Genomic DNA, 24617 nt, shown 5'->3' with positions numbered 1-24617 from the left:
TAAAGTGCATATTATCAAGACCCTCCAGCCTCCTGGGTTTAAAATAGAGGCATTGAGAACTCCTTACAGGATGCTCAGGAACTTTCTGCACATTTTCTTTTTCTTGAAGATATCAACGAGTGCAAGATGATCCCCAGCCTCTGCACCCACGGCAAGTGCAGAAACACCATTGGCAGTTTTAAGTGCAGGTGTGACAGTGGCTTTGCTCTTGACTCTGAAGAAAGGAACTGCACAGGTCAGTGAAGGGCTCCCCTTCGAGGGACACCCGGTAGAACTCTTCCCCTTTCCCACATTGCCACAAGAATGAGAGCTGTCCTGGGACTCACGCGCTGCTGCTTGCTGCTTGCATTCAGACATCGACGAATGCCGAATCTCTCCTGACCTCTGTGGCCGCGGCCAGTGTGTGAACACCCCAGGGGACTTCGAATGCAGGTGTGATGAAGGCTACGAGAGCGGATTCATGATGATGAAGAACTGCATGGGTAAGCGTGTGACCAGCTGATCCACACAGGTGAAAAGGGATTCCCCAAGGCTTTGATGACTCAGAGCCTCCCCTCCAGGCTCCTTCTGCTCCCGCAGTGCATGGGTCTCCTGACCAGTGTGTCCGGAATCAGTCTGTGGCAGAGGGAGGCTGACATGCAGAAAGCATGAGGGCATTCTTGCTATGAGTTAGTGGTGGCCTAGGACACCAGTTATGGGTCCCAGAGAAGCAAGTTTAACACCTGAAAGAGACACCCCAGGGAAGAGAAACAGTTCAAACATTAGCTGTATTAGAGGTCACATTATTATAGGGTTTCTGTCCAACATTTCTAGAAAAAGAGATTGATTAAGCTGGCTGCATTAAATCAGGTTCCCTAGAAAGAAGGCTGAGATGGGGATTTTTTTTTTTTTTTTTTTTTTTTTAAGGAAGAAGCTGTAAAGAAGCGAGGGAAGTAATTTAGGGCAGGGCAAGAGACCTCTTAGCCTTAACCTGATCCCACAGGGGATTCTGGAATGTGCATGGTATCAAAGAGCTGTCCCGCCTTTTGGCCAGGCCAGACTGTATACTCCCTTGTCAGCCACAGGCAGCCCCCAACACTTGAGGGGGATGTAATTCTCACCTCTCGGGCATTTCTGAGTGAGGTGGACAGCCATTCTCCAAGAAGGGAGCCTGTGAGCCCTGAGCAGCCAGGACTCCCAGCAACTGGGGCCACTGAGGAGTGCACTGGTCTGGGGCCCAGGGCGGGACACCACCACCATCTTCCACATGAGTTGTCGCCATTTTGCAGATATCGATGAGTGTCAGAGAGATCCTCTCCTATGCCGGGGAGGCGTTTGCCTAAACACCGAGGGAAGTTACCGCTGCGAATGTCCTCCTGGTCATCAGCTGTCCCCTAACATCTCAGCATGTATAGGTAAGGAGGAAGACCTTCAGACCACTTATTGATGGTCAGTTGTTCAACCTACATCTCTGCCACCGTCAGAAGCTTCTGGCTGGATGTTTGCTATTTTTATTTTCTAAACAGACATCAACGAGTGTGAACTGAGTGCAAACCTCTGCCCCAATGGCCGTTGTGTGAACCTCATAGGGAAGTATCAGTGTGCCTGCAACCCCGGCTATCATTCAACCCCTGACAGGCTGTTTTGTGTGGGTAAGTGCTCTCTTCTCTTTTATATTTTCTTTTATTTAGTCTCTTTCTAAAAACACTCCAACAATGTTCTCTGAGTTCTGTTTTCATCACTAGTTACTTTTCCTTCATCTTCCTTGTTTTCCTGTAAGTAAAATTCTTTTCATAGTGGCTCATGATCTTTGGATCTCACCTCCCTTGTCTGTTTAAAGAACCATTTAAATGAAGGATCTGAAAAGTTTTAGCTCGAACAAGCCTGATTTGAGCCTGGCTGCTTGGAAGAAGGAACGGTAGCGCACGCTTTGTTTATGCACGTGCATAACCCAGGCAAATCAGCAAGTGAGTGCTAACCACCTGCAATTAACGAAGCGTGGGTTCGGTGAGAAAGACAAGAAAGAGAGGGTACGGCATCTGCCCTTAGGTGGCTTAGATCAGCTTAGGAGATTTCAAAGAATAATTACTGGCAAGAAGACCATGTTCTGTTCATACCTTGCATTGAAATGGAGGCCAGGTCTGGCACTCCTTAAAGATGGGGTTTTGTGGGACAAGCATTTTGCTTTGTGGCTGGCCCTCTGTAGGTGTAGTTGTGCTGGGAAGAGTGGCACAGAAAGCCCTCTGGGTTTATTGTGCCCAAAGTCAAAGTGAAACTTTGTAAAAACTGCCAGTTTTTGCCTGGTTTGGGGTGTACATCATGTGGAACTGCCAAGTCTTACATGGTTTCCACCCAAAGCCATAAATCAGCCCAAATTTTTCTGAAACATGGCCCAGGACAACTCAGAATTCCAACTCAGGTTCTTGAAAAGGATTGGAACCTCAGCCAATCAAATTGAATGTCAAGTTTATAACTGAATATGTGACCCAGAGAATTTCATCCATGTGCCCATTATCATAACTGGGATTATTCCTTTAGCCCTAGCATTTATCCTACCTGGCATGTGGCACCCCATGTATTGTGTAACTGACTGTTCGTCTAACTCCCAGGCTGCAACATAAGCATTATGAAGGTAGGGATAGGGTCTATCTCATTCATGATTAGATTCTTATCTCTAGCACACAGTAGGTTTGTACTTTATATTTGTTGAAGAAATGGAACGATGCAATGACTTCCATTTGCCCTAGGATGTTTTTGTTTTGTTTTGTTTTACATTGGAAACTTTAAACCCGTGCCATGATCATAGACACAAAGAAAGGTGATTTTCTTTTTCTTTTTCTTAGACATCGACGAATGCAGCATAATGAACGGTGGTTGTGAGACCTTCTGTACAAACTCTGAAGGCAGCTATGAATGTAGCTGTCAGCCAGGATTTGCACTGATGCCCGACCAGAGGTCATGCACTGGTGAGTAGGTTTTAGCCTCCTGTGAAATTCTCAATAACAGGTCCACACTTAGAGTGGTTCAGGGCCCAGACTTTGTAATCAGACAATCCTGAGTTCAAAATTTTGTTTTGTCACACATTTTAGCTGTGCATCCTTGATAAAGATCCTGAGCATCAGATTCCTCATCTGTAAGATGGGGTTCAGATTGCCTGTGTGGGAGAATGCATACAGCACTTTGCACAGTTCCTGGCACATGGAGTATAAGATATAGTTTTGAAGAATCTGACCTTTTGGCTCACTTCAGGGCTACTCGGGGTGTTCCCCCAACCAGAAGCATCAGCATCACCCAAGAATGTGTTAGAAATGCAAAATCTTGGGCCTCACCCAGACCTACTGAATCAGAAACTTCTGGAGGTAGATCCCAATAATCTATTTTCACAAGTGTCCAAGTGATTCAGATACGTGCTAAAACTTGAGAACCACTGCTCTAATTCACACTTCCTCTTGTAATCATCCTGGGCTGGAAGAGACATGTCTCCAGCTAGAGCTGAGAAAGGAGGTTGATGAGACTGGTTTTCATTTTGGTTTCGGTTAAGAAGAGAACTTGGGTTTAGGGATCAAAATTACTTTATCATATCTAGAAAAATCTCCCCAAAAAACCTTAGAAATTTGACTATAAAAGTTAAATGTTGAAAATGATATAAATATATTTTTACTGAAAGTGCATCTAAGTAGATATGTTTATTTTAAGCAAGTTTCCCCTTTACAGTATCAGTAAACCAGAAGATGATCGACCTTAGGCATTTAAATTTGACAATGAGGAAAATAAAATAAAATTCACAATCACTGTTAAATGATCAAATGATGTCAGGGATAAAATTGCTAATTAAATAATGGATTTCTGAGAAGGTGCGGAGCTTGACGCTGAACACCATGTTGTAAATCTTGAAAATCGTTCTCTGCTTTTTCACCCAGGATAAATTGATGGGATAATTTAAAGCTTCATTTGGATACGAGAGCTAATTCTCCTACGCAAATAGACTGAGTTTATTGGACTTGATTCAGTTAACTTTTTCACCACTTAATAATTGAACTAGTATTAACAACATGCTATTGCTGGTTTTCTTCTCTACAGACATTGATGAGTGTGAAGATAACCCCAATATCTGTGATGGCGGTCAGTGTACAAACATACCCGGGGAGTACAGGTGCTTGTGTTATGATGGATTCATGGCATCTGAAGACATGAAGACTTGTGTAGGTGAGCAAAGAACACAGAATTTCCCATTTTGTGTGGTTATTCACAAGCACTGTTAAATTACATAAAGATTAGTTTGGGAAGTTGATAAATGGATCTTGTGGGAAAAGTAAGGATATTTAGGGCCATATTATTAATATTTCAAAGCCAGCATTCCAAAGAGCAACTTTCTTGTGACTGTGATATGATGTTCTTGTCAGATATGATATTTGGACTGAGCTGACCATTGGTCAACACCACACGGACATTTGTTTTATGTCTGTGCATTATTTCAGTCCACTTACCCCTTCTTATGCTGTGACTAGAATTTAGGCCTTTTAAATATTTTACTAAAGGCAAGCAAAATTTATTTCTGACAAGAATACAGTAGACTCTAGAACTGATTGTATTCTATTGCTGTGTCTTCAAATTTGTTGTACTTTTCTTCCACAATATCTAATCCCATTCAGTATCTTTGTAATCTTAGACATTGTAGTTTCATCTCTACAAATTTGATTTGGGTCATTTTTCACATCTTCCCTTCTCTACTTGATAGGTCCAATCATTCCTCTAGCTTTTTTGAACCTATTAAATAGAGTTATAATAACTGCTTTAATGTCCTTGTCTACTAATTCCATCATCTGTGTCAGTTCTGGGTCATTTGAGTAAATTGACTTTCTTCCTCATTATGGGTCATATTTTCTTGCCTCATTGAATGCCTGGTAATTTTTGACTGGATGCCAGATGTGATAAATTTTGACTTACTAGTTGCTAGATATTTTTGTAGCCCTAGAAATATTCTTGGGCTTTATTCTGGAACCCAGATAAGTTATTTGGAAACAGATGGGTCCTTTCAAAGTCTTGCTTTTATGCTTTTAAGCAGCAGTTACTCTGAGGCTTATTTTGCCCCATGACTGAGGCAAGACCCTTCTGAATTATGAGATTTTCCAGTCTGACCAGTAGGAACAGGCACAATTCTGGGCCTTCTGTGAGCTCTGATGATTGTTCCCTCTAATTCTTTTGCATGATATTTCCCCTAGCTTTGAGTAGTTTCCTTACATGAATGCATTGATCACCACTCACCTGAATACGTGACAGGGACCCTCTGCAAGTCCCCAGAGCTCTCTCTCTCTGTGCAACTTTCTTCTGTCCTTTACTCTGCCCTGTAAACTCTGGCTACCTCGGCCTTCCAGGACTTCCAGCATTATCCCCTCAACTGTGGGACACTACCCAGCTCCATCTGTCATCCCCTTCCCTATGTCATGGCCTTAAAACTGTCCCTACACCATAATCTGGGACATTCATAGAACTCACCTAGCTTGTTTTCTTTCTGTCAGGCAACACCATCTTCTGTTGCCTCTGAGGTCCTTTTGCTGGTGTTTCACATGGGAAAATACATTCCGTCTCTATTACTCCATGTTGGCCAGAAATAAGAGTCTAGAATTGAAAATATTTAAATTCTGTCACATTTATATCTTCAGAAAACCTTTACTGAATATTTATGAAGTGAATGTCATAAAAAGTAGGTAATTTTAAATTTGGGAAAGAAGTGAAGTTTGTAACTATCTGCACTAAGACTATTAGTTTATCTATCCTTTCTTTTAAATATTGGAAACTAAAATGTTGGCAGTTGCAGACTGAATTAAAATTTTTATCTTGCAACAGAATATGCTGCTTTAAAAAGTTTTCTAGACTGTCACATCAATAAGCTCTAAGTGCAGCCTAGAGTCAGTCAGTTTATTTGCTTACTTGACCTCCTGCTCATGGCCCAGATAAAGATCCAGTCGACCTGGTTAGCCTGCAGGATAGAAGGCAAGTATGAATTGAGCTCTGTAAATATGATACTTTTTTTTTTGAGTAAAAAATTTTCTAATTTATTTTCTAATTTCTAATTTATTTGTCATAGTTGTTTTATCTCAGGAAAAAAGTTTTCAGTGGTATCAAACAAATAGTTGTATGTATTAATAATATTTATGTTTTGCAGATGTCAATGAATGTGACCTGAATCCAAATATCTGCCTAAGTGGAACCTGTGAAAACACTAAAGGCTCATTTATCTGCCACTGTGATATGGGATATTCAGGCAAAAAAGGAAAAACTGGCTGTACAGGTATGTTTTTTCAATTTGAACAAAAAAACGCTTGATGGTTAAGAGACTGCTACTAGAGTAATACAAGTTTTAAAACTACTAACATTTTAATTGCTTTATAAAGCATTTTGTATAACATTTTTCATTAACTTAGCCTTAGTAGATCATGCTTTAGATCTACACTGAAGCTTTTCTCTTTACCTGTGAAAAAAGGCATGTTGGATGAATTACCACTGTAACTAACACCATAAATATCACATTTTTATGAGGTTAAAAATCACATTTTTATAACAAAGTAGTTAACACGCTAATTACCAAACATTCCTATCCCTTTATGAAAGCAAGCCTCTCTTGTCAACATTTCATTTAAGGTTTTATAACTAAGGTTTTAAAGAAACATCCTCTAATTCATATTTTTCATCAATTCCCATCAGTCTTCCAGTTCCTTAAATTAGTGTGCTCTTGATGTATTAAATTGCTTTAGCCCAAATAATTCCTGGGGATTAGCAAATCTTATGAGGTGATAATTAAACCATTTGTAATTTTGTTTGCTTAATACCAATAGTCCATAAGAAAATCTTTTCACAATATTTTAGAAGTTTATTTTATTAAACATCAAATAAAAGAAGTCACTCTGTGTGGATGATAGTGTTATTAAGCGTTTAGTTGGTGTTTTCAAATTTGAGGCCATGACGGTAAGTATGTGGAATAATATAATAAAGTTTTACTATAGTTACTTATAATAATATAACAGATTATGGGATATAACATAATTTAAAACACAGTGGAGATCATGGTGAGCTTGAATTAGGTAATGGCATAATTTCTTTACAAATAACAGACTTTAATTCCAAAAGCCAGTTTGGCAAGCCCTTGTGACTTGAAATGAACATTAAAATATTTGCAGATTGGCAGTGTGGTAAATGTCCTTTTCTTAATTATATCAACATTTTTTCAGTAAAGTTTGCAAGGATATTTATTATCATTCCAAACTGTCCAATAATGCTAAGTTTCAAATTTATAGATATACAAGATAATGCCAATAGTATTACTATTGGTTCAAAAATGACAAATTCTAGCCAAATTATAAAAAGAAGCATGAAGCTAGAATGCCCTCGTGCTCACTATATTACTCTTCCTATGAAGTATGGCTAGGGGTCCATCCTAATAAGTGGAACAGTGTTTAAAATCTCAACTACTGGTCTCTGGGGTACAAATGTTGCTTAGCTCAGTATGTCTATGGTTCATGCTTTATTGTAAGCTTTCCAGGTAAATATAGGACTTGAGGTAAGGGGTGGTGGTCTGGCACTAATGTAGGGAAAGGTAAGATCCATATTGCATTTTACCTAACAGAGGCTAATACCATTGTTTGGTTCAGTTGAACTCACTGAAATTCAGCCGAGAGAACCAAGAGGCTTACAGAGGGAGAAGTTAATCTAATGGGACAGTCTTCATTCCCTGTAAGAAAAGGATCTTTAGAATTTCATGCTCCAAATTCCAGCTAACAGAGGCATGTGCAGAGGCCGATTATTTTAGGCTTTTCACCATGAAGAGAGGTTACGTTTTCATACAATAGTAATATCATTTTAGGTAAATGAGATATAATATATATAATGCCCTTGGCACAGTGCTTGGTATACAGTGGCTGGTCAATAAATAGTAGCTATTGTTGTCATTGTAAAATGAGACCTACAGACACAGTGTCTAGAAGCCATTTTGATTAAAGTTCAGCAAAATTCTATACTACTAGTTACTGATACATGCTTGAAACCGGTTTAAACCGTTTTTGAAAAGCCTTGTTTTTTGTGCTTGCTTCGGCAGCATACATACTGAAAAGGCTTGTTTTTCATAATTGAGTTTGCACTGTGGTGATGAGAGCCGTGTACTCCATATTAGATGAGATGACACCAAGTTTTACACTAAGAACAGCAGTCTTTTGGTAAATTGCATGAACAGAAACTTAGATTTGAGGTCCAAGAAATACTCTATTCTTTACTATGGGCCAATATCCCCCTACTTTTAAATTGTAGCCTAAAATGACTTTTCAGTTTCATAGAACCCAGCAAGCACTGTCGGGAGAAGAGTTTCATAGCCCTTTTGATATCATAGCAGCGGGGCATGCGATATTCTCATGTGAAGTCATGGAGCTCTGGATTTTATTGCTAGTTCTTCCACTGGTTCATGAGCTTGAACATCTCACCAGGGTGCCTTGTAGTTATGCAAGTGTTCCTCTTGGGTAAGCACCCCTGCAGTGAGGTATGGAAAGGGGGTGCATCAGGGAGGGAAGAAAAAGAGGTCCTCTGTAAATACTGTTACTCAACCAAAGGTATCACGTTTGATTGGAAATGACTTACACAAACAGAAATTGGCAGCGAGTTGGGTATACTTAGAAACAAGTTTTAAAAAATCTGAGCCAAAATGTATTTTTAATCCCATGTAACGAGGGCTCTTTTAGCCTGCTTTTAGTTTAAAATTAGTGTCTCTCCCAACTTAGAATACCATCAGGTTACCCTGGTGATAGTCATGTTAAAGACAAGTGTTTATAATGTCCCAGGCAACTAAGGTAAATAGAGATATGTATCTTGCCTAATGGGATAAGCAAGCCACACCACAAATAACAGTGAAGAACAAACCTGGAACAATGTTTTTGATGATATATGCAAATATATTTTTGTACATATAGGTATACATACATACAATGTGTTTACTTATATATAATATGTGTGCGTACATATATATGTATATATATTTGAGTATCCTGTAAAGGAATTATAAAAATATGTATGCTATTTCATAGGGAAGAACTTTGTTTCATGAGAACTCAAAAAATGTCCTCTGGGTTCCATTACAGCTTTGTCTAAATATTTCAGCTCCCTTGTCATTACTGATTGTTTCCATTTTAACAAATAAACATGTTTTTTTCTCTCAATCACTTTAGCAGTGCTCAGAATCCACCCACTGACTTACATTCCCAGCCCACGCAGATGTTAAGGTTTTCTTTTTTCTCCTTAAGCTTTGTTCAAATCATTGGTATTGCTGAGGAGAATGTTCGATTTAATGGAGGGAGAATGTACATTTGCTTAAAATCTAGAACACAGCTCTTCTGTCCTTAGTGTAAGGGGGCTGGATTACAGGTTTTCTGTGGCCCACACGCAAGGCTTCTGCTGCTCATTCTACATCTTTGTAATTAGACAACAAATTGGAAGAAGGAGAAGCAGGTTGCTGCTAGGTGCCATCCTTGGTGGGTCCTGGCTTTCACAAACTAATTTGTAAGGACCTGTCTGCCATCACACGCTCACTCAGTCATTTAGTGAGCAAGCATACCATTAAAATCAGAATTGTTTTCAGTTAAAATAGCAGCATATCTGGGTAATTCCATTTCTCAAACTCTCTGCTGCCTTTCACACGAGAAATGTTACTCATAGGTCTTAGTCCATGACAGAGACTCATATACTTCAAAACCATCAGGACTCAGGGAGAATTTGTGCCCATTTCCTTCCAGCTTCTTATCACTGCTAATTGTCCTCTACTGGCTGTCAGCCTGTGAAAACTCCGTGGGTGTTCAGTTAAATCGTCTTGGCTCGAATTTGGATCCAAATTGAGAAACCCAAGCCTTCATGTTTGGCCTCTCCGTTTACTGTAATGTCCTTTTCCCCAAGGCCCAATCAAGGAGATCTGACAGTGTACCAGCCCTGCTGCGACCGATGCCCGGATGGCAGGAGGGCAGGTGTGTGGGGGTGATACAGCCTCCCCGCCGAGGCCGGCACAGCTCGGAGCACAAGCCCTTACTCGAGTGTCAGGGGACACACCCAGAACCTGCGAGTGGGGTCTGCTCAGACCACACCCTTGCCTGTCAAGACAGCCATGCAAGGAGGACCTTTGGGTCTTTGTGAGGGAACTTTGGTGGGGTCAAGGAAGTTACAGTGTCAGCCCTAAATTTGAATTTCCTTGCTTTTCTTGGCGTGGGCTTATTCTTAATCTTCAAAAAGGAATTTTCTGTCTGGAGCAAACTTGTGGGGGAAAGAGAACATTTGTACAGAAAGAGATGTTCCTGGCAAGCATGTGCTACATTGCCTTCACACTATTAAGGAGTAGATGTTTGAATACAGAGTTTTGTTCGCTTGTTTGCCTTATGGCTCAGTTTCCCCTTCTGTTTGCTTTTATAATGAATTGCAGCCTTGGGCCCAAATCTGCCATGGAAATAATTAATAAATAATAGTTGGCAATAGTATGCATGCACATATACACACATGCAAAAAGCTCTTCCTCAAAGATGCTTTTACACCTTATGACCAACTCTTTCTAATTCACTTGTTACACACCGAGGGCAAGGCATTGAGATAATGTCTTAAACAAATATTCATAAAGTGGATATCGGTTCCTGAGTCTCATCTCCTAGTATCCTAAAGCCTATGATACATGGCTTCTTGCAGAGAGAATTTCTTCTCACCTTGAAAACATTGCAGTAAAACTACATGATTTTCTTGAGTTAGAAATTTATATTAGCATATCATTGATTTAAAAAGGGTGGGAGACTCCTTTTAAAAGAAATGGCTGCTTTCTTAATTGCAAGATTAAGTATGGAAGGTAAAAAACTCATATGAAAATCAGGGTACCTTTGGTCCTTAGAAAATTGGAAAGAAAAAGATTACAGAATTACTAGATTGACAGGCTATGATCATCTCTGAAAATTGTACTTAGTAGAAAAGATTAGTGAAAATTTCTGTAAGTCTGTTAATGCTCACAAAGATTTTGAAAACTCCAGAAAGTAGGACTTAGAATAAAGTCCTTATGTGACTGAACAAATCAGCACGATTAGACTGCTGTGGCCCAAGGGAAAAAGTGCCAAGCAGTGGACCGGGAAAATGAGTTCTAACGGACTCAGAAATGAGTTCTGCCACTTATCGACCTTGGGGCCCTTGAAGATCCCCATATTCCTGGGGACCACAGTATCCTCCTCTGAGTAACTGAGAATTAGGAATGTCAAATTCTGAGTTTTTTCCACTTAGAAAATTCCTTGACTTTATAACATTAAGAAGCTGCAATACTTAGGCAACGGAAGCTCATCGTTTCTACCAAACTCAGAGATCAGGACAGATACAGGAGGGAAATGAGGACAAGACTGCAAAAGTGGTCCTTCACTCTGAGTGGAGTGATTACCTGAGGACGAAAGAAGTGTTGATGGTCCCACTTGGAAGCCCATGAGGTTAGGCTTACTTTCTTGAATTCCCGTGCATACTTACCACTATTATCCCTGGGCTGGCCTTCCTCCTCATTTCCTTGGAATGTGCCGTGCTCAATTATTCAGTTGGTTAAAGCTTCCAGTCACAAGTCTAAAGCTGCCTGGTATGTGCCTCCCTTGACCTGCTTTAATAACTCAATAGATTCATGTGGCTGCCAAAGCTACATTAAAATTCACCCATACAATACATTGTAATTGTAAGAACTTTCTTCCAGACCTGTTTTTATTCTAGGATTGTTAGTGTTGTTACGAAGTGTCTTTGTAGGAAAAATGTCATTATTTTATTTTGTGTTTGCTCTAGAAGTTATGAAGAAGCCAAAGATGGCAGGACCATTTCAGGGCTTCAGATGGAACATTTGGCGAACAGCGTGTTTCCAAACACTTTCAAATCATTTAATTGGGCTTCTTAAGTAAACAAAAGGGTAAACACAAGTTGCTTGCCCAGTTTCTTTTTCATGCCATTTTTCAAATGAACACTGAAAATTCTTGCAACATTTCACATGCCAAAACTATCCTTCTTGACCTAAGTTTTGTGTTAGACGTTGGTTTCCATATAGAGTCATAGTAGCCATACTTACGAGTTCTTTTTCTTAGTTAATGAAAAAGTTGTTATAAGGTGAAGTACCTGTCTTTCATTATGGATTCGTTTTGTGGAATAAAAATTCTGATATCAATTTCAATTCTGATCACCAACAGGGTGTCTTAAAATTAAACTCAATTCTGATGACAATATCTACCCGGAGGTAGTGAAAAATTCCACAGGTTAAGGGCTCAGTTACACAAGACTATCCTCATTTCAGATGCCAATCACAAGTCCAGGTTGTTACCTGTGCTTCTGAATGACTGGCTATTAGTCCTATAAATTAGAGGTTCCCACCACCCCTCTATCTCATCACAAAACCCAGGAAACCAGTTTCCTTGCTAGATTACCAGTTTATTATAAAAGGATATAACTCAGGGACAGCTGGAGAGAAAGGATGCACAGGGCAAGGCATGGGGCAGGGGTGTGGAGCTTCAAGGCCCTCTCTGAGCAAGCCATTCTCCCCGAATCTCCACATGTTCACCAATCCAGAAGCTCTCTGAACCCATCTTTTTGTGTTTTATGGAGGTTGCATTACATAGGCATGATTGATCAAATCACTGGTCATTGCTATTGATTCAGCCCCCAGCCTCTCTCCCATGGAGGTCAGGGAGGTGGAACTGAATCACGTGGTTGATTCTCCTGGCAACGAACCCCATCCTTAGGTGAAGTCCAAAATTTACCTCATCAGTATTATAAAAAGACACCTTTGTGTTCTCATGACTCAGGTAATTTCAGGGGCTTTAGGGAGCTCTGTACCAGAATCAGGGACAAAGACTAAAAGTCTATTTCTTATTATAAGTCACAATATCACAGAAAACAAAACATTTCACTTTATATTTTATAGCACTTTTATATTATAGAATCTGTCTTGGCTAAATTTGGAAATGGGATTTTGGAGAATGGAGAACTTCCAAGAATTTGGAGTCTTTTAGTAATGTTATAAAATGAAATTCAGTGCTCCATGCAATACGTGCCCTCCTTAATACCCATTACCGGGCTAACCCATCCCCCCACTCCCTTCCCTTCTAAAACCCTCAGTTTGTTTCTTGGAGTCCATAGTCTCTCATGGTTCCTCTCCCCCTCCGATTCCCCCCCCCTTCCTTTTTCCCTTCCTTCTCCTAATGTCCTCCCTGCTGTTCCTTATGTTCCACAAATAAGTGAAACCATATGATAACTGACTTTCTGTGCTTGACTTATTTCACTTAGTGTAATCTCCCCCAGTCCCATCCATGTTGACGTAAAAGTTGGGTATTCATCCTTTCTGATCGCTGAGTAATATTCCATAATATATATGGACCACATCTTCTTTATCCATTCATCTGTTGAAGGGCATCTCGGCTCTTTCCACAGTTTGGCTATTGATGTACTGTATGGGGACTAACATAACATAATAAAATTAAATTAAATTTAAAAAAATGAAATTCAACTGAGTAAAATTTGAAGATCTTATTGGCTTTATTCCATGATTTATGCATCCAGTAGCATCCCATCTGGCAAATACAAAGGAGCTCCAAGGAGCTGTACAAAATGGAAGCCTTTTCCAGTAGAAAGGGGGAGAGAAACAAGGCAAGAGGAGGCTGTTTCAGGCAAGGTCATCTTCCTATGGGGACAGAAGAGGTCTATCAGGTAGATTACCTCTTAGTGCCAACCAGGTACTTCCAGATTGACTGGTTAAAAGTCTCATTCCTGAAAGAGGCTGCAATTAAGTTAGGTATTAAGCCATGGTTTGCTGATATGGGGCTTAGCACAAGTGACTCCATTTTAGGCCTATTGTCTCTTTTTGACAGTTATGTGACCTTAATCTGGTACTCCTTTTACAGAAAAATCTCCATTGGATTGATTTGAGTTTTACATGAAATATACAAGAAGGCTTGGGTCTCCAACGTGCTAGAACTCTTAAGAAGCTAGAGGAAAGATGATTCACTCACTGCCTTAAGGAAAATTCCCTATAAATGTTTGAATTAGCAATGCCTAAAATAAACTTTTATAAAAAATAAAGCATAATTAAATAATATAGTATTTCCATTTAAGAATAAAATATATACATGTGTTGTAACATATGAGTGAAAACGTTTTCTAGTATGCCAACAACATTGTATTCCTTTGTATGAGATATGCTAACAATGTGTACCATTACTCTATAGTTGACTTAATAAAAATATTGGGAATAGAAACATGTGACCATGCGTGTTAATGCCATAGAACGTTAGGCAAATTACTTTTTAAGGTCTTCAACTGGAAAGAGGTTCATTTTGTTTTGCCGTGACCAGACACTGACATTAAAATAATGAGAGATAATTAGAATTAATAATAGCAAGTAGCATCATCTTGTCCTTTCTTTATAAATTAAAATTTAAAGCTGTTCAATGTATGTAGAGTTATATATGTGGATGCTAAACCAATCTATATTCTACTATGGAAAGTGTGAAAGTGAGTCAACTTTCGAAGTTGCTAGTTGCTATTGCTAAGTTATTTAAAAGACCAAAAAGGAATCCATGCTAAACCTTTTTTAAACCACTGGTGATTTTTCCAGACATCAATGAATGTGAAATTGGAGCACACAACTGTGACAGACATGCCGTATGTACCAACACGGCAGGGAGCTTCAAGTGTAGCTGCAGCCCTGGATGGATTGGAGATGGCATTAAGTGCACCGGTGGGTTGAAAAATAATTGCTTCTCATGCGCTGCATAGATTGTAAATGTGAAAATATTAATTCTGTAAAGAAAAGGGTGTATACTACTGACTTTAAATGGGATGCTTTTTGTTCATAATGATGTGACTATTTTCCATAAGATCTGGATGAATGCTCCAATGGAACACACATGTGCAGCCAACATGCAGACTGCAAGAACACCATGGGCTCGTATCGCTGCCTCTGTAAAGAAGGGTACACGGGTGACGGCTTCACTTGTACAGGTAGGCTTGTGCTGGGAACCACTGCATAAATGGCCATCAGAGAAGCCAGGTGTTTCACCATCTTTCAGACTATCAGTTCTTCAGGTCCATTATAGTCAACCTTTAACAGAGAAGATTAGTTATTTGAAACTACATCCCCGTGGAATGGAAATTTGGAGTCACGTCAATTAGGGAGACCTCAGAAGCGAAATGTAGTTAAATAGTTGATCTGGGTATCACCATACCCAGGGATGTCATTGCTTTAAAAAAATCACACTTCCTTTTATAATCCTTAGCCTTTATATTTTCGTACCTATTTCTCACCGTTGACTTGTTTTCTACGCCAAGCCCAAGGGTGAGCTTGCTGTAGAAAGCTATGTAAGGAAAAGGGATTCAGACGTTCTAGATCATGATAAGATATTGAGATCCATTTCATATGACTTGAAAGCATTAGTATATCCTGAGCACTTTGCTCAAGACGCCATTTAAACATAAAGGAGACTAAGGCCCAGTCAGTTGATTTACCTGGAACTTTTTCAACTCGCTGAAAATGTTTATCATATTTGAAGTTGTTTTTGTCCAACCCAGTGAAGTTTTGTCATCCTAAACCTCCCATTACTCCTTAGAAAATATTCAGAGTTTCATGTATTAGGTATATATGGTTCGTGTGTTTGATATTTAGTGCCTGTGGTTATTAGCAAAGCTCAGTAGAGATTGAGCAGACAGGAATGTTTGGCCTCCTCCATAGATGATGTTCTAGGTCCTTTGCTGCCCATCTGAGCCGAGTCTGAAACCTGAGAAATGGGCACAAATCACGGCACGTTATTTCCTGTCATGCATATGTCCTTCTATGCACGACCCTGCTCATGAAAGCCTTAATTTGAATGATTCATTTGACTTATTCTTCCTTTTACATCATTAGGGATAATTTAGCACTCAGGATTCTGCACCTGAACCCCATATTCATGGACTATTCAATACTAACATTTAAAGAAGAGGAAAGGATGGGTTTAGAGGTGTCAGATAGAAACTATGATGAGACCCCGCTACACTCAGGAAGTTGACAGTGATAAAAAAAATAATAAAAGATCTGAGGAACTGGAAAGCTCCTAACTGGGGAAGAGTAACTTGTGTGTCTTTCTGGCTGTAGATCTTGATGAGTGCTCGGAGAACCTGAATCTGTGTGGCAATGGCCAGTGCCTGAATGCCCCGGGAGGATACCGCTGTGAATGTGACATGGGCTTTGTGCCCAGTGCTGATGGGAAAGCCTGTGAAGGTAACTGACGGGGAAGCTGCTGGGGCCCTTGCAGGGCTGGACAAACTTAGGTTATTTAAACATTCCTGATTTTTTTTTTTTTTTTAGCTGAGGTGTGTTTTGGCTTCACATCTGAGCTGGTCAGTTCAGTCTGTGGAGGTACTGGGTCTCCAGCTGGACCATTTCTCTTTGTGCAGAGAAAAATCTCAGCTATCTGGCCACAAGTTGCATATCCAACCTTGGCCAGATGGTCTGCACGAGTACACCCATTGGTCATTCCTATGACCAACTGAGAGAGAGGCTAACCAAGTGTGGTTAGTTCAGTGCAACCTGTTTATCCCCATCACTAGGGGAAGGAGCTCAAAGTATGCATCCCCCGATCATGTCCCATGGAAGGATTCTCTTTAAATATGTTTTTAATCTCTGCTATGGTTTGGTTTCTAGAAATAAAAGCTTTAAAATAATAACAGAGCAGATAATCTTCTCCATATGTAGAATAATGTACTGGGCATGTCTCACATGGTCTCTAAATATCTAATATATGTGAACATGGAACAGTCTTTTGCAAATCCATTCAGTAGGGGGCCCCTAGGGATAATGTTATATGTCATGCTGTCTCTCAGCACAAGGCCCTGTCTTCCTGAGGTGTTGGTCAGACAAGAAGAATCCTGGGAGCCTGTTAGCTCAGGATGGCTCCCACTAGGAAACACAAGGTTCTTCTCTTTCCCCACACTTGTCAGATTTAAGTGCATTATCCCTCACAGAGAAGAATTAGTGTCTACAGTGAACTAAAAAGATTTCAGTAGAAATAAACAAATGATAACCATTGACCGTAGAAGTTTAAACAAGACCCTGATTAATGTCTTAACTAATAATTGTTCCTTGTTAATAGGACATTAACTCAAAATCAGTCTTTAGCTATGACATGTATACTAATTCTCTCATGGGGTTCTATGTAAATACTTTTCTTTGTTATGGAACCATTAGGTGTTCTTTATACAGTTTATATTAACTATGCAGAGTTTGATATAAAATTCCTCTGAGGCAAGAAACCAGATTATGCTCTGGACCCTGTGCCTAATGCCTTGTTTACTCTTGTTACTCTGAACATCCAACCAAAACAGGTACTGTGCCACCTCTGGGAACATAAATAGTCACAGTCAGAGTTTTGCTTTTCTTCATGCTATAAGGGAAGGTTGTGTTTGTTTGTTTGTTCTTAATATAAATCATTGCCGGCAGAGGGGTTATGGTTATTTAAAGCCAGTTTCAAGGCTGCAGTGTGTCTGCGTGTCAATTACCCAAGCAGGAGGTTAGCATGGGGGGGGGGGGGGGCGGGGCCTGAAAGAAGTGTCTCTGCCAACAGTAGCAAGCACCCAACGTAGCTCTAGGGATACAGAGGATGATAAAACAGATTATAAAAGTTACCACAAAGCCTTTGTGGTTTGTAAAATTTTAACCCACGATAAAAACAGTGACTGTGTAGATAAGAACAACCAAAGAACTGGGTCTCAGGTAGCCTTTTGGACTCTTACTTCACAAAAGGGACATGGGCCTGTGTGACATACCAGAAACTCTACGTATATAACGCTTAGCCTACTGCTTGGCATGTAATGGGGGCTGAAAACAAGTGAGTTCTCACCTAAGAGGCTTCACTTACGTGGCAGAGGGTCTGCCAGGCGAGAGGAGAAGCGCCTGGATTGAGGTCAGATCGTCTTCACTTTCTTAATAGCATCAGGTGATGACATTAGGCGGTTCCTTTAGCAAAGAAATAAATTTCCTTTCTCCCCCTTTGCGTCCCTCCCCAAGATATCGATGAGTGCTCCCTTCCGAACATTTGTGTTTTTGGAACTTGCCACAACCTTCCCGGCCTGTTCCGTTGTGAGTGCGAGATAGGCTACGAGCTGGACCGAAGTGGCGGGAACTGCACAGGTAAGACGGCCGTCCGCATGGGAATCTCCTCCCTGCTGTGCTGGGCAGCCGGCTGCTGGGGCCTCCCTGCTGTGCTGGGTACCCGGCTGCCGGGGCCTCCCTGCTGTGCTGGGGCCTCCCTGCTGTGCTGGGCACCTGGCTGCTGAGGCCTCCCTGCTGTGCTGGGCACCTGGCTGCTGTGTTGGGCACGTGGCTGCTGTGCTGGGCACGTGGCTGCTGTGCTGGGAACCCGGCTGCTGGGGCCTCCCTGCTGTGCTGGGCACCTGGCTGCCGGGGCCTCCCTGCTGTCCTGGGGACCTGGCTGTTGGGTCCTCACTGGGACCACCCCCCCCCCCCCGCAAGACTACTCAGAGTCACAAAAGAAAAGTAGGGATGAAGCAATAGGAATCACAGGTTACATGTAAGGATGCAGAGGGAGGAGCGGCAGGCCGTTGAAGGAGCAGGGTCTGTAGCCTCACAGTCAAGCTCATGGCTGCAGAAAAAGGTTCCAGGGGCGTGCTGGCTATTAGGCTTCCCAGCTATTCCTTTTCTCCTCAGGCACATTTGCAGAGAGTTTCCTTTTGAAGGCCATGTGCTGCGCTGGGATCATGAGTTTTCTCCTTGCACTGCTCCACTGTAACACCTGCTCCTTGCCACCCTGGCCTGTCTGTGGTCACCAGGGAATGTGATACAGAGAGCTCGCCTACCAATTTCTAGCATGGAGATCGTTTTCTTGTGAAGCAAGGAACTCGTGGGGAGCATAAGAAAGAAAATGAGAAAAGCTACAGGCCCTCAGTAGACTGTCACTTGGTTCACTTTGGCACTGAGTTAAGACTCTGCAAGACATTTACAATTCTCTTTCCCAGGCCACCCGTCCATTCAAGGATATTGGGGAAACATGTTCCTTTCTGGAGAGGCCCAGGATTTCAGGGGGAAAAGTGTATTTTTTCCAGCTACCTAAACAAGCTATGATTCAGTGGCTCTCCAGGTTATGACCACCACCACTACCACCATCACGACCACCTCCCTAAAATAAATTTGGACCAGGGTACTCCTCCCCAGGCATTCTTCTCCTGTTTTTTTTTTTTTTTTTTTTTTTTTTCCTGAAAGCTATTATGACACCAAGCTGCGCCTCTAGCACACCTCATGAAGTTGCCTCTCCGTGGCCTGTAACCCTTCCTCAGCGCCCCAGATTACCATCAGCATCATTCTGTCTGACCTCATTTCCTGTTAGTCTGCCCTGTCCCACTAAGTTCGGACTTGCAATCGGAACAAATGAATTGTCTGCAGTGGAACCTACAGGAGGGTTACGAGGTCCAAGGGAGGGTGGGAGGGAAACCCAAGGAGAAGGTATCCTCCTCATTCCCCATTCTCTTCTCTCTGAGTCAGCTTGTCTGTTCTTGAGTATTTCATGAGTGTTCAAAACAGACAAAAGGATTACACAGTGTGCAATGTGCCAAAACCCATGTCCTAAATCTGGAATTCTGCACATATTTTTGGAATAGAAACTGAAAGGGAAATATTCCACACAGCACCAGTGATGGGAGAGTGACTCTTAGCCGGCTCGTAGGAACGTGCTAAGCCTTGTGCATGTGTCTGTGCACTCAGCTGCACCAAGGCAAGCATGCCCAGTTGGGGAAGCAGCAGAAGTTGCCTGCTCCTAAGGGTTCCCTGGGACATCTTGCTCTAATTTGATGAAATAACAAGCCACACATATTAAATATATTTTCTTAAAACCTGTGTCTGAATTTTTGGTTGACCGAGGTCACAGTAGTGTTTTGCTTTCAGTTACCTTGACTGGAATATTTTTCCTAGTTCCAAAGTTATATTTTCTCCTGATGACAAATTTGAATGCTAAATGTGTTCCAGGGGAAAAAGACCAAAGACTATGACATATTTCCTTCCTGAGGGGTTTTATTTCAGAAGTGGAAGACTGTGTATTTCTAGGTGTAATTATAACTAGTAACTCTTAAAATTCTTGTTGGGAGCCCCAGACCCGATGCTACCGTTTTATGGTGATGTCTGCCCCCACATTGGCTGATAATTGTGCCCCTTGCTGTTTGGTTTTAGATGTTAATGAGTGTCTGGATCCAACCACGTGCATCAGTGGGAACTGTGTCAACACCCCAGGCAGCTATACCTGCGATTGTCCCCCTGACTTTGAGCTGAACCCAACTCGAGTTGGCTGTGTTGGTAAGATCTTAAAACTTTTTAGAGAGTATATACTTTTATTTTTAAAGCAGCCTTGAACATTCCACTCTCAAATTTTAAAAAAGTAATAATGTAAAAATTTCAACATTTCCTAAATCTGGTTTATACTCTCAGTTATTTTTTTCTATAGGTTAAAATCCCAGTATATGTGTTTGGGCACTTTTTAGTTTCCTAAGGAAGTAAATTATGGTTTTTAAACGGTTTCTGAGACGGATTTGAATTTTCAATCCTCACCTCGAGAGAATCTTCCTGACACTCTTTTGTTCATATATGGTAAATAGATACCCGCTCTGGGAATTGCTATCTGGATATTCGACCTCGAGGAGACAACGGAGATACAGCCTGTAGCAATGAAATTGGAGTTGGTGTCTCCAAGGCTTCCTGCTGTTGTTCTTTGGGGAAAGCCTGGGGTACTCCTTGTGAGCTGTGCCCTCCTGTGAACACATGTAAGTATACATCCTCCTGTTCATTATTATTACTCCCACTCAGGCCAGCTCTCCTTTCTAGACCACAGGATGGAAACCACAGAGGGGGAGAGTTGCCACCAGTCTCTACTCTTTGGTCGGGGAAGGGAGATCAAAACTCTCAGCCCTGCTGAGGGACCCCACTCCCAATTTGGGTGTCAGAAGTGTCCCCAGTTGGCTTGTACTAAAAGGTCAGGTGGGGCAGGCCACATTTCACTTCTTTCTGAGTAGAAAGTAGATAGCATTATTTTAAAGAAGACTTTCCAGCTATGTTACTTATAGAATATTTGCTTACCTTCCAAGGAACACATTGATTAATCTCTTCTGTCATCTATTAGCTAGTTTTCAAAATCTCTAGGACACACTAGGGTGTCCCTGGGTGAAAGAGAAGCAATTAGTCAAGTAAATATGAAAGGGAAGACTATTTCTATTCTTGTGATATGACTTAAAGCTTTAGAATGTGATTGTAAGGACAGAAATAAGTCTTCTAAAAAATATAAAAAGCTTCTCATTTTTCTGAGTGGGTCCTGTATCAGGATTCAGAGTCAGATAGAGCTTCTTAGGCAAAGGTTAGTGGTGCTGTTAATAGTGTATATTGGGATAGGTACAGATTCTTTCCTTGCTGAAGGGTCATTTATTCACTTGTTCTAAAATTATTTGCGGAGTACCTAGAGTGTATACTTTGGGTGTGCAAAGATGAATTAGACTAGGTTCTGCCTTCCAGAAGTGTACAGTCTAGCAAAATGCGATCCAGACAGAAAAGCTATAATTCAGTGTAGGTCTCAATAAGGGAAAAAGGAACAGACACAGTGCCATGAGCATGAGAAGGAGCACTCCTGGTTCCAGTTAGGAACCACCACCCATGTCACTTTGGGCCAGTTACTTAGAAAGATTGAGTTTCCTCATTCATATAATGCCTTATAGGATTAAAAGAAGTCATTCATGTCCAGGATATTGAGGGTACAGGGATGAATGCTTACTTAGCAGGCACCTCCTTCTCTCTTCTCTTAAGAAAGGGAAGTCAGTTCTGAATGGCAGAGGTAGTGATGACTTTGGGTGTTTTTTTAATTGTCCTTGAAGGAAGGGTGTGACCTGAAAGAGTGGATGTTTGCAGGAAGGGGAGGAAAGAACAAAAGAAAGAGGGAGATAGTTAATTTCATTGATGTTGAAAGAAGCAAGCCAAGATATTTAAGTAGGAGAGTCAGCTCTATTGATTAATAATGATTGGCAAAGCAGTAGAGGTCCATACTACCCCAAACTGGATCAGAGCTAGAACTGGAATATATACATGTATACATTTAGGCATACACACATAGTATTTCAGAAAGCCAGGAGAGGGATTATCAGATTTGGAAAGACCATGATGATTATCAAAGAGCTGATTCTTATCGAAGCTCACCAGGAAGACACAGCAGATTAGGTTCATTCTTATTCACGTGTTCCTGTATGTATCACACCACTGGTGCATGGCACCGAAAAAAAATGTTTTTGCGTGAAATACTTGAATGACAGAATGAATGGAGGGAATCAAAGGACGCTGTACAAAGTTGGTTTAGGAAACCAGGGGAATCAGCACTGCCCTCCATAGAAACAGAGGAGCAAGAAAGATCTCTAGGCATTAAAGAGTAAAGTGGGATGGGAGGGGCGCCTGGGTGGCTCAGTTGGTTAAGCATTTGCCTTCGGTTCAGGTCATGATCCCAGGGTCCTGGGGTTGAGCCCCACATTGGGGTCCTTGCTCAGCTGGACCCCCTGCTTCTCCCTCTGCCCCTCTCCCCAGTTTGTGTTCTCTCTCTGTCTCTCTCTAACAAATAAATAAAATCTTAAAAAAAAAAAAAAGAAAGAAAAGTGGGATGGGAACCAAGAAAGAACAGCTTTTCCTAAGTTTCTGTTCGGAAAGGGTTTTGGAGACAGGCCGATTAACGTTATTAAGAAAGGAATTACAGGGGCGCCTGGGTGGCTCAGTCGTTAAGCGTCTGCCTTCGGCTCAGGTCATGATCCCAGGGTCTTGGGATCGAGCCCCACATCGGGCTCCCTGCTCCGCGGGAAGCCTGCTTCGCTTCTCCCTCTCCCACTCCTCCTGCTTGTGTTCCCTCTCTCACTGTGTCTCTCTCTGTCAAATAAATAAATAAAATCTTTAAAAAAAAAAAAAGAAAGGAATTACAGCCTTACAGAAGAAGTAAAGCTGAACAAAACATAAAAATGGGGGAGTTTGTTAGAAAATAAAAAGGGGAAGAAAATCTTTACAAAGAAATAGTGACAGCGATAGGAAATAAAATAGTTCCCAAGAACACGAGGCCAAGAGAGTAAGTGGGGGGGGGGGGGGTCCAAAGACTAGGGACAGTGGGCTGACCCTTATTTGGCGCACATAGTAAAAGCCATTTGAAAATAACACGTATACACAAAGTTGTTAACTTGTAAGATGGGTGGGGTAAGTGCTAAAGATTCCTAAAAATGAATATTTTCATTTGGATACGTCAGTCTTTCTCTTGAGAACACTATTTCTAGAAGTTTTCGATTCAAAAGAACTCAATTTGGTTTTTTGTTTCAATAGCTGAGTACAAAATTCTTTGTCCTGGAGGAGAAGGTTTTCGGCCCAATCCCATCACTGTTATATTGGAAGGTAATTCTGTATCCTTGATCTTCAAGTATGCACATTTTGAACTTCCTCGGGTTTATTGACAATGCTGAAGAAATGCCGTTGTTTTCATTGTGATAGACATTGATGAATGCCAGGAACTCCCGGGGTTGTGCCAAGGCGGGAAATGTATCAACACATTTGGCAGTTTCCAGTGCCGCTGTCCAACTGGTTACTACCTGAACGAAGATACCCGAGTGTGTGATGGTAAGTGGTCCTGATAGGATGATGAGTTCTTTCAACTATTGAGACCTGACCCCAAAAACCAGCATAGAATCACCAGTAAAACTAAGAATTTGGCAATATAGCACCATGGTCTAGACATGAACATAACTAGCTGCACAAGGGGCAGCTTGCATCGTTACTGACATGCTGTCATTTCCTATACATCCCAAATCTTCCTCTTTTTCTAAGAAAAGTGGAGTTTTATTATCTTGGGCCATAGTCTCACTTATGTCTGCAGTTTTCTGGGCACTTTAGAAAAGCCATTTCTATTAGAGTGGCAAAGGACTCATTTCAGTGACTTCTGTATTCTGGGAGGTTCTTAGTTCCTCTTCTTCCTGTTCTTCACCATTTATCATCTGTACTAATGCAACGAAATGAGCTTCCCTTAAAAAGGCAGCCTCTTTAGTTTTATGATGGAAGTGATAACTCCTGTTCCTCCTGTGTTATTGGAAAAATGGGGACATTGACCACTTTTGGCTTTCAGAGCACTTGGACCATAGACCAGGGTGGGAGAGATGGTTTTCTTCTATATGTTCTATATGCAGGAGTCACACAACTAGTTAGGGAAGATAACTCCTTGTATCCTGGAGGAGAAATATTCCTTCGGATCTCCAAAAGGCTTAATAGGTGACCTCGGTAAGTGGCAACCTCACTGGGTATTAGTTGAGTATATGACATATAGTTGAGCTCTATGACACAGCTCTAAGACCCCTGGAATGAACAAAGATTAGAATCAACCCCTATGTTTGAAAATGGGGATAGAGGTGTGAAATACCTACCTCCATACTACCTTACCAGTGCAGATTCATGAAGCCAGTGGTTGATGGCTTCAAGGTATATCCTATCCTTCCATCAGTTTTGAGAATATATAAAGTATTAGCTGTCTTTCTGAAGGATAGTTGAGAATTATAATTTGTCTGCCTTTTCATCTTTGCATGCCTTTGAG

The 24617-nt window shown here is 41.2% G+C and overlaps 1 protein-coding gene across 4 annotated transcripts in view; it reads left to right on the top strand.

Annotated features, from left to right (window-relative positions):
* FBN1 (fibrillin 1) overlaps positions 1 to 24617 on the top strand; it is a 224955-nt gene that overhangs the window by 149895 nt on the left and 50443 nt on the right. For all 4 annotated transcript variants that reach the window (XM_027569942.2, XM_027569939.2, XM_027569940.2 and 1 more), the window contains 15 exons: positions 110 to 235; positions 354 to 482; positions 1269 to 1394; positions 1506 to 1631; positions 2823 to 2945; positions 4060 to 4185; positions 6146 to 6271; positions 14609 to 14731; positions 14872 to 14994; positions 16124 to 16249; positions 18035 to 18157; positions 20207 to 20329; positions 20629 to 20793; positions 23363 to 23431; positions 23528 to 23653. In XM_027569942.2, coding sequence (XP_027425743.2) covers positions 110 to 235; positions 354 to 482; positions 1269 to 1394; positions 1506 to 1631; positions 2823 to 2945; positions 4060 to 4185; positions 6146 to 6271; positions 14609 to 14731; positions 14872 to 14994; positions 16124 to 16249; positions 18035 to 18157; positions 20207 to 20329; positions 20629 to 20793; positions 23363 to 23431; positions 23528 to 23653 — 1860 coding nt within the window. The remainder of the gene's footprint in view (positions 1 to 109; positions 236 to 353; positions 483 to 1268; positions 1395 to 1505; positions 1632 to 2822; positions 2946 to 4059; positions 4186 to 6145; positions 6272 to 14608; positions 14732 to 14871; positions 14995 to 16123; positions 16250 to 18034; positions 18158 to 20206; positions 20330 to 20628; positions 20794 to 23362; positions 23432 to 23527; positions 23654 to 24617) is intronic.

This window comes from Zalophus californianus, chromosome 6 (genome assembly GCF_009762305.2).
Source record: "Zalophus californianus isolate mZalCal1 chromosome 6, mZalCal1.pri.v2, whole genome shotgun sequence".
In the NCBI taxonomy this organism is placed as follows: domain Eukaryota; kingdom Metazoa; phylum Chordata; class Mammalia; order Carnivora; family Otariidae; genus Zalophus; species Zalophus californianus.
The sequence above is the reverse complement of the archived record's forward strand: the minus strand, read 5'-3'. Positions and strand labels throughout refer to the sequence as shown.